Source organism: Limulus polyphemus, unplaced genomic scaffold (assembly GCF_000517525.1).
Source record: "Limulus polyphemus unplaced genomic scaffold, Limulus_polyphemus-2.1.2 Scaffold5944, whole genome shotgun sequence".
NCBI lineage: Eukaryota > Metazoa > Arthropoda > Merostomata > Xiphosura > Limulidae > Limulus > Limulus polyphemus.
The window spans coordinates 27205-41799 of record NW_013671554.1 but is presented as its reverse complement, the minus strand read 5'-3'; the positions used below and the strand labels follow the sequence as shown (position 1 = coordinate 41799).

At 34.3% G+C, this 14595-nt stretch overlaps 1 protein-coding gene across 1 annotated transcript in view; it reads right to left on the bottom strand.

The window, feature by feature from the left end:
* Positions 1 to 14595, bottom strand: part of LOC106473167 (protein lev-9-like) — a gene marked incomplete at its 5' end in the record, with an annotated part of 37617 nt that continues 23022 nt past the window's right edge. Inside the window, 5 exons of the mRNA XM_022401660.1 lie at positions 1 to 1149; positions 3175 to 3348; positions 4540 to 4803; positions 7665 to 7874; positions 11664 to 11858. Coding sequence (XP_022257368.1) covers positions 1004 to 1149; positions 3175 to 3348; positions 4540 to 4803; positions 7665 to 7874; positions 11664 to 11858 — 989 coding nt within the window. The remainder of the gene's footprint in view (positions 1150 to 3174; positions 3349 to 4539; positions 4804 to 7664; positions 7875 to 11663; positions 11859 to 14595) is intronic.

Sequence of the window (14595 nt, the reverse complement as noted above, 5' to 3'; positions counted from 1 at the left end):
GTTGTCATAATAGTACTACATTGTGGCTCAGCTAACTAGGTATGGTGGTTATAACAGTACTACATTGTGGCTCAGCTAACTAGGTATGGTGGTTATAACAGTACTACATTGTGGCTCAGCTAACTAGGTATCGTGGTTATAACTGTACTACAGTGTGGCTCAGCTAACTAGGTACGGTTGTTATAATAGTACTTCAGTGTGGCTTAGCTAACTAGGTTCTGTTGTTATAATAGTACTACATTGTGGCTCAGCTAACTAGGTACGGTTGTTATAATAGTACTACATTGTGGCTCAGCTAACTAGGTACTGTTGTTATAATAGTACTACATTGTGGCTCAGCTAACTAGGTACTGTTGTTATAATAGTACTTCAGTGTGGCTTAGCTCACTAGGTTCTGTTGTTATAATAGTACTTCAGTGTGGCTTAGCTAACTAGGTTCTGTTGTTATAATAGTACTACATTGTGGCTCAGCTAACAAGGTACGGTTGTTATAATAGTACTACATTGTGGCTCAGCTAACTAGGTACGGTTGTTATAATAGTACTACATTGTGGCTCAGCTAACTAGGTATGGTGGTTATAACAGTACTACATTGTGGCTCAGCTAACTAGGTACGGTGGTTATAACTGTACTACAGTGTGGCTCAGCTAACTAGGTACTGTTGTTATAATAGTACCACGATTTTGGATGAGTTTTTATGAGGCATTCTCCGCTGAAAAAAAAAATCTGAAATGTGAGAACCCGAAAATTGGAACTTTCTTCTGTTAACTTTTTAAACTAAACACAAACGTAAGTGATGATATTGGAACTTTAAGACAGCAATTCGCCTGACTAAGACCTTCCATCTTTCCCGCCAGTCTAAGACACTAGAAAAGTGTTCACCATGGTTATCATAAGGTTACTTATCATCCACGTCCAAATGCACAGAGTTAAAAATAAAAGTAGTGAACGTTTGTTTCCTCAGAACCGATGCAATTCTTGTAGAACCATGGTTATCATAAGATTACTTACCATCTACAACCAAATTTACAGAGTGACGATGGCCCATAGGCGAGATACAAGTAAACTGACCAGAGTCGTCTTTCTGCGCATTATAGATGGACAGTCGATACTCCAGATGAGAGTCTCTTCCTGGTTCGTTTGTCCAGCCTGTATATTCGCCACAAACAACACTGCTTAGAAAACATCAACACTTTATTTTCTATTTTCTTCAGTCACAGATTTTCTTGTTACTTTTTAGTGTCAAGATACTTTCCACAATGAATGATCCATAATTTTTTTTTTACCTAATTAATTCAAACTAATTTTCATATAAATATTTCATTAAATGTTATTTTATTGCTTTGATTTTTGATCAACGCTTTTAATGTTTACAATAACATATCGACTTTTAATGATCTTTTTTTCCCATAGCTGTTTTTTACCCTTTTCATCTCTCTAAATTAAGTCTACCTCTAAAATAATTTCGTCAGCAAAACGACATTTATGAACAATACAAGACGCATATTTGTTGTGGCTTAATGTCCAGGGTGCCAAACTGTGAATCCAAGGTTCCATTATTCGTGCACAGTTGCCGTAAAATCGCGCTCTGCAATTTGAGAAGACCGCGTTTTTTGTCCAGCTTGGTGGAAAATACGCGGCCTAGCTGACTAATGAATGAATAGTTGCTGTAAAATTCTCATCAATGCTATAAGTGTAGTTACCAGTTTGGCCACCAATTTTGATTTCATTCTCTTAAGTCGCACACTCAATACTTTTTTTTGGCGTACCTTTTTTCACATCTAAGGTGTTTTTGATTAGATATCATGACTTTTTGTCAATACACACCAACAAAACCCAACAAGTAAGAAAGTGATACACGATAGTAACCAACATTAGCTTTAGGATCGCAACCCTATCATTTGGAGCAGACCTTTACTTTACAGAACCAACCAAATTCTTTAGAATAAATGGTGGTAGTTTTTCGTCTCTAAAACAGTGTTAACAGCTTCTTTTATAGTGACGCCATGGAATTTAGGTTAACAGTTTCTTGTCATCACCCGCATGCACTCGGTACAGCCGTATCAAGCATCATTACTTACGCTTATATCATGTGACGCTAAACGCTCTTTAATTAGGATAATTTTCATAAAATTCAGCAAATTTGTGCTAAAACGTCAGCAATGAATAATGAATAACAACCGTTCATTCGTATGATTCTTTTGAAAATTTGAGCTAGAAACTGTTAATCTAGTTTACTTGGCCTAACCAACACTTATGTATCTGCACGTGTTTTCACCCTATAGTTTTGCTGTTCTAAATCAGCTGTCTTTAATCGGAATAATAAAAAACTAAAAACGGTCCGCTTTTACTCTTAGATGAACTGTAGGAAAACGCTTAGGCCTATAACTTACGTGACTTTTTTGCGTAGGCGTGGGCAAAAATTTTCATCAAAACTGAGCGGTTTTTTTGAATAACGTTGCATATGTGGCTTATATTTAGAGATAATTTTACACCTAATTGTAGGTTGTAAAGATCTGTCAGTGTACGAAATTCATGAAATTTAAGTACGTTTTCCTATCAAATAAAGTTTCCGTACTATCGGTAAGAAGAAAAAATAGGAAGAAATTCAATCAAAACAGGATATTTTATATCTCGGGTTATTCTTAACGGATTACCTTGAATTTGGTATGTGACGTACGAGTCCAGTAGAGCACATCCACTGAAAACATGCGGTAATTTTGGATTACCACAGTCTGAGCTACAGAAAGTAGAAAATCGCGAAACTATCACTCCTGTTAATAACACACAATATGTCCTGTAGCAGGTTGTTTTGGTCGCACAACACAATACTGTGTCTTTTGATCATGCTGGCAATAAACACGTTTTATTCAAAAAGGGAATTCTAAAAGGTCGATCTAGTTTCAACTCGTACCCGTTCTCTGTCAATCACACACTAATTCACTACATAGTGTTAACAGTATTCTTGTGTTATAGTTATGCAACAACATATTTTAAACACGGAGCATGTCCTAAATAGTTATTAAAATGTAAAATAAAGAATATAGTTGAATAAATATTTTATTTACTAGGTACTCAAGCTACTTTTGATATACTACGCAGAATCCGTTTCAAATGCACGAAGTTTGAGAACACGTGATTAAAACTTTAAAAATACAGTTGCAATCGCATTACCTTCTGGATACTTTCGGTATGAGTGATTAACTTCCCATTTCGGCGCACCATACTTCCGGATCCACAAACATTCAAGATGAAGGACTGTTCCAGGATAGACAAGTAACTTACCGTCGTTACTCTGAGCTATAGGTCCTAAATGGTGGCGGAATAATATGGTTGGAGGGTCTTCCACTGAAAATGTATACGACTTTTGTTGGAATAAAAACGTAGAAGATCATAGGTTTTAAAAGATAAAGCGGGAATCCTTTTAGGGGAAGCAATTTCATAAACTGATCATTTATTATCGAAGAAAAGTCTGTGAATGTGCTACGAAAGATTTTCTTAAACTTTTACATTTAATCTTTGTTAAGCAGTAAGTGGGAAATCTTCTACCATTGAAGCAAATAATTTAGAGTAACTTTTAAAACAATTAATGCTGCAATTTTACATTTGAGTCGACCGCTTCGTAGCTATCAACTATTATGATCAGATGTTGAAAGGAATGAAATATTTGTCTGTGTTACAGAATACTACATATGTAAGATAGAGTTGATAACTCTTATGGTCAGATGATGAAAGGAATGAAATATTTGTCTGTGTTACAGAATACTACATATGTAAGATGGAGTTGATAACTCTTATGGTCAGATGATGAAAGGAAAGAAATATTACATTTGTAAGCTACAATTAATTAATTTTTCCTTCATAACAATGGGCAGGTTTTAACAAAGCAGGAACGAGAGATTTTTTTCATTTACACTAAAACAGATAATTAATTTTTGTTTTGAAAATGTTCTTACGTTATAAGACACCTCTTAAGATAATTTCTTTCAGTCACTAAAAGTAACTTATATAAATAACGGATTCAAGGTTGCATTTTGAAAACTGAAGTCAGTAGGTGCGAAGTAATTACAAGTCATCAGTTATAAATGGGCGCCCTCTATTGGCAGTTGCGTTATAAATCTGGGAGAATTTTCAAGTTTGTATAGCTAGACTATTCGTGGTGTATCCTGACACTTCACTTATTATTCTTACACCTACTTGGTACTTACTAACCATTATTTAAATTTTTAAAGTTAAAGTTTTAAATAAAACAAAACAACGTATAACATACTTCCTCTTACAGTCTAGTGATCGTAAATGTCGTTTTTTAAAAGATAACTTACCAGTATGATAAAAGAAAACACATATTTTTCAATATTAGGTTTACACCGCATACCTGTTGAAATTGTTTGAAGCATATTTACAAAGGTTCGAGTTTTGCAAAACAATTGTAAATTTCAGATTTACAAATGCTGTTGGTATTCATTAATGTACATCAGAATTTTAATATTTTTATTTCATCAAATCAGTTAATTCTTTTTTATCAGAGAGATCACTTACGTGCATAATTATTTTCCTGGGACAAACCGTAACACGAGGGTTTAACTCCGGTCCACTCTCCCATCACACAAAATCTTCGCACGCTGCCAATCAAACTAAATTTTCCTATATCTTGGCACCGGAACACCAATTCAGAATGTGGCAAAAACTGCATCACCCCCTTCTTGAGTTGTTTGTCACCATGGAAAGCTACCAGATGTGGGTCGCTGTTTCGAAAGGTGCAGTTACGGTTTTTTCGATTATGAATAAAACTTTTACGCTCTTCTGTTAAAAAAAAAAGTAAACGAAAAATGCAAAAGCTATACTTTTATTTGAGATAATTTTTTTTCAAATAATTTTAACTATCATTTGGTTTTAAAATGGGGACACTTAAACAATATAACGAAATAAAATAAACAAATAAATAAACCTTATTATCAACTAAGAAAACATTTATGGCCGACAAAAATATGATTATCATTAGAAACATTTTCTAGAAATAATCAAACAAATATAAAATGATAACAACAGTACTTGGTCAGATTTTTTTGTGTGTTTCATAATTACGAATCAAATGAAATTTATCGGTTTATTGAATACACATTTACCAAACGATTTTATTATTATATCTTCGATATACTGCTTGAGTTATTCAGACTAAAAGGTATGTCTTAAACACATAGTTTCTGACCATTTGTAATACAGCTTTGCAAACCTGCTTCGTTAATGGTACAGTGCTGTATACTTGCTTACATTTGAATTATATTCACAACGTAGGTTAGACACTGATAAACAATCTAGTCTTAATACATGTAATATAACTGCTTTTATTATTTTTCATTTATTTATAATTCTAATTATTAAATCAATATAAGGTACATTTTAATTGTTATCTTAGCATATGAATTTAAAAAAAACCAAAATCTCATAAGTTGGCCGATGCTTGTGAGATATTATTGGGATTATGGCCGAAAATGTCGATAACAGTAAGTGTATCCAAATGACGAATTAATGTTGTGTAAAAACTGCTTAACTTCTAAATCACTTACTTTAAAACCACAATGCTGTTTAAAACTCAGAAACTGTCCCCGTTTTTAAAAAGTAACGGTATTTTAAGGAATTCGCAAGTGTTAAGTGTGAGATCATATATACAGTGTAGTAACGCTAAAGAGAAACTTTTGTCTTTGTTGATACAGTGTGTTGAAATGTAACACTTCACGAAACCACACTCATCTAAAATTGGGTGAATCGTCCTAACAAGGTTAGTTATTTTACTCTTATTGCTGTCGCTCAGTGGCAAGCTTGTGGGATTATAACGCTAAAAATCATAATTCGATATCCGTGGTGGGCACAGCATAGATAGCCCATTCTGTAGCTTTGGGCTGAAATACAAACGAACGAAGTAGTGCTGCACATGAATTGAAAATAAAACTGGCGATAAACCAAAGAAAAAGAACATTAACTGAAATTTGAAACAATAATCAGGCAATCAGTTGTGTTTTAGCGCAAAGCTACTACTTGATGGGCTATCTGTGCTCTGACTATCGTAGTGTATCTAACTCCGGATTTTAGCATTGTAGGTTCATAACTCTACCCCAGAGAAACTGGGTGATTTACATATCCGGAAATTTATTTCAAGAACACCTATATGATTTGATTTCAAACGCCTGACACATTTAGTTTAATTGTTTTTCTGTGGTTCAACAATAAATGTGAGAACTTACAATGCTGAAGTCCGGGGTTCGACTCCACGTGGTAGACAGGGCACAGGTAGCCCTTTGTGTAGCCTTGCGTTTTAGATGGTTAGTGGTATTGTGTTAGTAGTAGAAGGTTTTGTGATTTAACATCCATATTTGTTTCTAGTTTCGTTTTACCCGTGAAGCTTGCAATGTCTGTTAACTCTCATAGTCAGTGTATCCCCACTCTGTGAAATCTACTTCAGCAGATGTATCTGTTACTAGGATACATTATACCGTTCCCACACTGTAGTTTATCTCTAGTTCTATTATTTAGTTATACGTTTGCGATGCCATTTGTTTTTTAAAACATTGCGACAAGTGGGGGACCATTTTACAAAAACTACCTTTTAAATGATAATTTTAACTTAACTGTAAAGTTTTGTTTATAATACGAGCTTTATTATATCTATTTACACATAATAACAAGCGCTGGAGTTTTTCTAACATAGCATCTGATCATTATGTCACCTTCTTAAATTCTGGACTACATAACCTACCATTTCATCAATATAACAGCCCCTCAAGTACTGGGCTAAATAATAAGTTATTTATTCACTATGGCACCTTATCAAATATTGGACTACATAACTGTTCATCTTGTTGTATCCTATGTTGTACCCCCGTCCCTTTTTTTCTCTCTTTAAACAGTCGGAAGTTACTAGCAGCTAGGAAGAAAAACACAGCTACTTCTTACTTCTGGTTCAGGAAGTTGTTTGGGTTTTTCCGGCTTTCCATGTGACGATTGTTATGGTGAGACAAAAGTTGAAGAGTGTGAAGATATACATTCACACACACACACACACGCACGCACATGTATACACACGCATACGCGCACGCACACATACATATACACACGTATACACGCACGCACGCACACATACATATACACACGTATATACGCACGCACGCACACATACATATACACACGCATACGCGCACGCACACATACATATACACACGTATACACGCACGCACGCACGCACACATACATACATACATACATATACACACGTATACACGCACGCACGCACACACACATATACACACGTATACATGCACGCACACACACACACATACACACGTATACACGCACGCACGCACACACATACACACGTATACACGCACGCACACACACACACATTTTTTTTTACGCGAAAAATTCCAGTTACACCTTTTACCCACGAGCAGGACAAAGAAAGATTTCCCAATTTCTATGTACCCTTGATTTTCATACTTAAACGCCTAGCATGATTAAAAGAAATGAACTTGGCTGGCTTGTAATTATGGCCGCCACTGTAAAACTAGATAGACAGCCTCAATCCCAGTTTTATAATGAAAAGGTATAATAGTGTGGGTGAGTAAAATAAAAATGAATTTACCATACATATTTAATGCTTTTATACTTACCATCAATAGGAAAAAAACTGGTACTAGAGGGAAGGCACACGGGCGAATGGGGTTTGAGTTTTCCACTCTCGCACAGTAAGAGGTTGGTGATCCCCTTGACATAGCCATAGTTACAATCATACTCCACAACTGACCCATGGGAAACATTTAGACCTGCTCTATATCCAATCATGTAGTATCCATTTGCCACTTCCGGTAACTCACACGGAGCTAGTAGTGTTTAAGATAATATTTTTTAAATAGAATATTATATTTACTAATCTCAAAACTTCGCATTTTTATGATATTATGACTACCAAAAAAAAAAACAAAAATCCCTCTAACGACAGCGATAAGCAATATAAAATAAAAACACGAGTGGTGACAGAAATACAAAAAACTTAAATGTTCCTTGTTCATAGATTTAATGAGGTAACGTTGGTAACAAATGTATACGATTCCTGTTTATACATTTAACAAAACAACCAGAAAAATCCGAGCTTTGTATACATATATTTTCGTCTACAATACTTTTTCTGGCATTAACTAACGTATCACGGTTGTTCTTCCATTCAAGAAAATCTGTATTGATTAAGTGTTTTAATGTTTAAACAAATATATGTAATTCCTTCATACCTTAAATACATTATCATATAAATGATTCGGAGAAAATAACCAACAGCTTAAGAACTACCCAGTATTCGTATTTGGTAGAACAATAGTGACTTTACGATAACGGATCACGTACTACTGAAGGCTGTTCTTAATTCTATGGGTAGATACTTGTATAAAAGCAAAAAACATGCCTTATTACTGCGAAAACTAACAGTTTACCAATGACCTATCAGAAACGACGATATATTGTTCCTTTCACCTAAAAAACAAAAGGTGACTCCATCATCACGGTCAATTAACGATCTTTGTTGGAGTTACACTACACGAAACAATGATCTGTTTCTAGAGTAATAGTTTTAAAGCACATGAAAACAATGATCTGTTAGAGTAATGACTGTAAAGCTGGTGAAAACAACGGTCAGTTCCTTACAGTAATAGCTGTAAAGCACATGAAAACAATGACCTGTTATTAAAGTAATAACTGTAAAGCTAGTGAAAACAACGGTCAGTTCCTTAGAGTAATAGCTGTAATGCTGGTGAAAACAATGGTCAGTTCTTTAAAGTAATAGCTGTAAAGCTAAATAAAAATAGTGGTTTGTGCGTTAGAGTAATAGCTTTAAAGCTGGTGAAAACAGTGGTCAGTTCCTTAGAGTAATAGCAGTAATGCTGGTGAAAACAATGGTCAGTTCTTTAAAGTAATAGCTGTAAAGCTAAATAAAAACAGTGGTTTGTTCGTTAGAGTAATAGCTGTAAAGCTGGTGAAAACAACGGTCAGTTCCTTACAGTAATAGCTGTAAAGCTAATAAAAACAGTGGTTTCTTCCTTACAGTAATAGCTGTAAAGTTGTTGAAAATAGTGGATTCCTAGGCCTTTATTGATTAGTTTGATTACATTGCTGTTTTATGCTATAAACTCAAAATACAATTCATACTGACAGACCTGGAGGTCAGTTAGTTCGTAACCCCAAGTTAATGCAACATTTAGTTCGTCACCCCAAGTTAATGCAACATTTAGTTCGTCACCCCAAGTTAATGTAACATTTAGTTAGTCACCCCAAGTTAATGTAACATTTAGTTAGTCACCCCAATTTAATGTAACATTTAGTTAGTCACCCCAAGTTAATGTAACATTTAGTTAGTCACCCCAAGTTAATGTAACATTTAGTTAGTCACCCCAAGTTAATGTAACATTTAGTTAGTCACCCCAAGTTAATGCAAGATTTAGTTCGTCACCCCAAGTTAATGCAAGATTTAGTTCGTCACCCCAAGTTAATGCAAGATTTAGTTCGTCACCCTAAGTTAATGTAACATTTAGTTCGTCACCCTAAGTTAATGTAACATTTAGTTCGTCACCCTAAGTTTATGTAACATTTAGTTCGTCACTCTAAGTTTAATGCAAGATTTAGTTCGTTTTCAATTTCAGCTCAAAATAATAAATGTTTATCTACCGTAAATTCGAGACGTTAAAATGATGATAGTAAGATAGGTAGATGAACAGAAGAAGTAAAATCTGATTTATTATATTACAAGTTCTGCAACCTAATACGTCATTATCTACATTTCCAAGTGATCGCCAACACTTTATACTCATCATATTATACATTGTATAATTAGATAATGCTACAGTGTATCAAACCACTCTTTTTGTTCAGCATGCTGCTTATAGTAATGATAGAGAAAATAATGGAATATTGGTGCTCCTGTTAAATTAAAGTTGACTTAATCTAAAATACAGTTATGTCAACGTGAATGGACTGAACATTTATACATTAATTAGTCCACTAATTACCCATGTTTCGAGGAAAGCTGCTTAAATTAGGCTACAAAATAAGACATTGTATTATATTTTGATTAAAACTTTTACAAAAAAATAATTTTATAATGAAATTTGAATGGAATTAAACATTTAGAATAATTAGTCGAAATCATTACGCCGGTTGCGTTGTCTGACGAAACGTTTACCGAGCTAGTGTAGCTTTTAATTAGGAATGACATTAAGAAATATTTAGAGGAAATAGTTATATCTGCACATACTCAGGATGAATCAAAAGACAAAATCAATTATCCACCTCTCCAACAGCCAAGAATCTGGGATCACTATTAAATATACTCACTTTAACAATCGAATCAAGGGACATAATTATTCACCTCTCTAGTAATCGAATCTAAGATCACTATTAAATATACTCACTTTAACAATCGAATCAAGGGACATAGTTAATTATTCACCTTTTGAGTAATCGAATCTAAGATCACTATTAAATATACTCAAGGGACATAATTAACTATTCACCTCTTGAGTAATCGAATCTAAGATCACTATTAAGTATACTCACTTTAACAATCGAATCAAGGGACATAATTAATTATTCACCTCTTGAGTAATCAAATCTAAGATCACTATTAAATATACTCACTTTAACAATCGAATCAAGGGACATAATTAATTATTCACCTCTCTAGTAATCGAATCTAAGATCACTATTAAATATACTCAAGGGACATAACTAATTAATCACCTCTTGAGTAATCGAATCTAAGATCACTATTAAATATACTCACTTTAACAATCGAATCAAGGGACATAATTAATTATTCACCTTTTGAGTAATCGAATCTAAGATCACTATTAAATATACTCAAGGGACATAATTAATTATTCACCTCTTGAGTAATCAAATCTAAGATCACTATTAAATATACTCAAGGGACATAATTAATTATTTACCTCTTGAGTAATCAAATCTAAGATCACTATTAAATATACTCACTTTAACAATCGAATCAAGAGACATAATTAATTATTCACCTCTTGAGTAATCGAATCTAAGATCACTATTAAATATACTCAAGGGACATAATTAATTAATCACCTCTTGAGTAATCGAATCTAAGATCACTATTAAGTATACTCACTTTAACAATCGAATCAAGGGACATAATTAATTATTCACCTCTTGAGTAATCAAATCTAAGATCACTATTAAATATACTCACTTTAACAATCGAATCAAGGGACATAATTAATTATTCACCTCTCTGGTAATCGAATCTAAGATCACTATTAAATATACTCGAATCAAGGGACATAATTAATTATTCACCTCTTGAGTAATCGAATCTAAGATCACTATTAAATATACTCACTTTAACAATCAAATCAAGGAACGCAATTAATTATCTACCCCTCTAACAACCGAAAAAAGGGCCATAATTAATTATTCATGACCCCAACAAACGAATTAACGGCCACTGAAACAGACAATCAAAAGGATCGTAACAAGGATAATTTTAGCATTGGTAAGAAATACATGTAGAAAGTATTGAGGGACATAAGGTATTAGGAAAACACACTAAACACAAATAAGTTGTGAAACACAATGTATACATAGTAAGACTTACGTACACGCCACACACTGTGGCTCTTTCGGCTTCCAACGACCTCTAACGCATTTAATAAAAGTCTTATGTAGATTCAAATGATACCCATTTGTACAAGTCACGTGATATTTGGTCCCATGTGGCACAGTTCTACTCCATTTTCTTGGTCGTAGACGTTTCATCTTCATCCAGGGACTGGGATGTAGGAATGGACACGGATCTGTGGTGGAAATATTGAAAGTAAAGATGTAAAAATGTTACATCGATGGAAATTTAAACAACTGAAAAATGTACTCATTGGTTATTCGAAAAACAATTAGCAACCTGAAAGTTAAATACATGTATATAGTAATCCTAGTCTTGGATTAATTCAAGTAAACTAGAAATTGTAACAAACATTGCAAAACATTTTCCTCAGTTAATGTATAGAAGGTAGAACAAAACCAACTTTTCTCACACACACACACAGACAAAAAATGGGCAGTAAAACTAAAAAGCTGCGTATTCATAACAAGAAAGTTCAATAAAAAACAGACAGAATAATTTGTTTTGAATTAATTTAAAACACGCTGATCATTCATAATCTGAAAATGTAATATTTATGCTCAGAAAGTGTAGTAAAAAAATTCTGCAAAGCTAATCCCTAGATATTCTGAAGAAAGCACAAAAAAGAGCTATGGAAACATCATCTGTATAATGCGTTTCTTGTTAGGCCGGGCGTGGCCGAGAGTTCGTGCGCTCATATTGTAAGTCTGAAAATTCTTGGTTCGCAACCCCTTACTGCAAAAATCTCGATGCGCAGTTTAGGGCCTTGATGTGCTAAAAAATGAGTTGAGTTGCATTATTCGTTAACAATAGCCCAAAAGATGGCGATGAGTACTGTTGACAAGCTGCCTTCCCGTTAGCCTATCAATTCAAATTTAGGGGCTAATATCGCCAAATATAGTTTTTCCAGGAAGATCTACCAATGTTTTTGTTTCTCATGATCTTGTTCATTCTTTCTTTTGGCATGATAATCGCATTAAAACGTTCAACGTAAAATACAGCGGTAAGTCTATGGACTTACAACTCAAAAATTCGGAGTTCGATTCCTTGCGTTGGACACAACAGATAGCCCAATATGGTTTTTCTATAAAATGAACAGATAGAAAGACCGTATATTATATAAGAAAATGGAAGAAGTTAAGCCTTGTTAGCTTTAGAAGGAGAGAGGATGATGGCTCATAAAAACCTTTCATACATACAGAAAGTTTGGTTGTGGTTTGTTAATAATTTCGCGCAAAGCTACATGCCAGCTATCTGCGCTAACCGTCCCTAATTTAACAGTGTAAGACTAAATGGAAGGCAGCTAGTAATCACCACCCACCGCCAATTCTTGGGCTACTCTTTTACCAACGAATAGTGGGACCGACCGTCACATGATAACGCTCCCACGGCTGAAAGGTCGAGCATGTTTGTTGGGACGGGATACGAACCCGCGACCCTCAGATTGTGAGCCGAGCGCCCTAACCACCTGGCCATGTCGGGCCAGATGCCGAAAATAATCATTCATAACATATGAGGCTATGACAGTTTCATGCTAATTAGGCTTACACGTTTAATCCTGATGAGTGAGACGTACCTGCGTAATAAACGTAAAAACAACACGTTCTATTCAAGACATAACATACACCTGTTTCCTCTTCATTGAACTGCCCATAGATGATCGAAGAAGATTACATGGATGTAGAAAACACTTGGTGTAATCTCTGTATGCGAGAAAAATTCAGCATAATCGGTTTATCTTGGTTGTTCTAATACTAAACAGACACACTTATCTTGATAGAAAAACCCACAGTACAACGTGGTACTTTGGAATAATTTTCTGAACATGAAATGAGATACAGTATTATTTAGTACGGAACGATGTTGTGAGCATGAAAACAAAAGGGGGTGGGTCTGGCAATGCCTGGTGGTTAGGGCGCTCGACTCGGAATCTATAGGTCGCGGGTTCGAATTCTTGTCACCGAACATGCTCGCCCTTTCAGCTGTGGGGGCGTTATAAAGTGAGGGCCAATCCCACTATTCGTTGGTCAAAGTAGCCCAAGAGTTGGCGGTGGGTGGTGACGACTAGCTGCCTTCCCTATATTCTATCACTGCTATATTAAGGATGGCTAGCGCAGATAGTCCTCGTGTAGCTTTGCGTGAAATTTAAAGAAAACAAACCAGTGAAAGAAAGATTAAAACGTATTATTTAATATGGATACAAAACGTTCATATGAGACCATTTTATGAGCATGAGAAAATGTACGGTACTATTTAATATTGGACTGATATTATGTACATTAAAGGTTAGCCTAATGCAAAGAACTATAAAGTGTTATTTTATGTGACACGACGTAGTGATAATGAACGAATTAGGAAATATTATCTAGTATGGGACGATGTCATCAATATGAAAATAATTAGAAATTATCATTTAATAGACATTTTTACTTTAATGACAATTTTAGAGTTCATAAAATCTATTGTCATACATTCATATCTACGTCATAAAATCTATTGCCATACATTCATATCTACGTCATAAAATCTATTTTCATACATTCATATCTACGTCATAAAATCTATTGTCATACATTCATGTCTACGTCATAAAATCTATTGTCATACCTTCATGTCTACGTCATAAAATCTATTGTCATACCTTCATGTCTACGTCATAAAATCTATTTTCATACCTTCATATCTACGTCATAAAATCTATTTTCATACATTCATATCTACGTCATAAAATCTATTGCCATACATTCATGTCAACGTCATAAAATCTATTTTCATACATTCATATCTACGTTATAAAATCTATTGCCATACATTCATGTCAACGTCATAAAATCTATTGTCATACATTCATATCTACGTTATAAAATCTATTGCCATACATTCATGTCAACGTCATAAAATCTATTGTCATA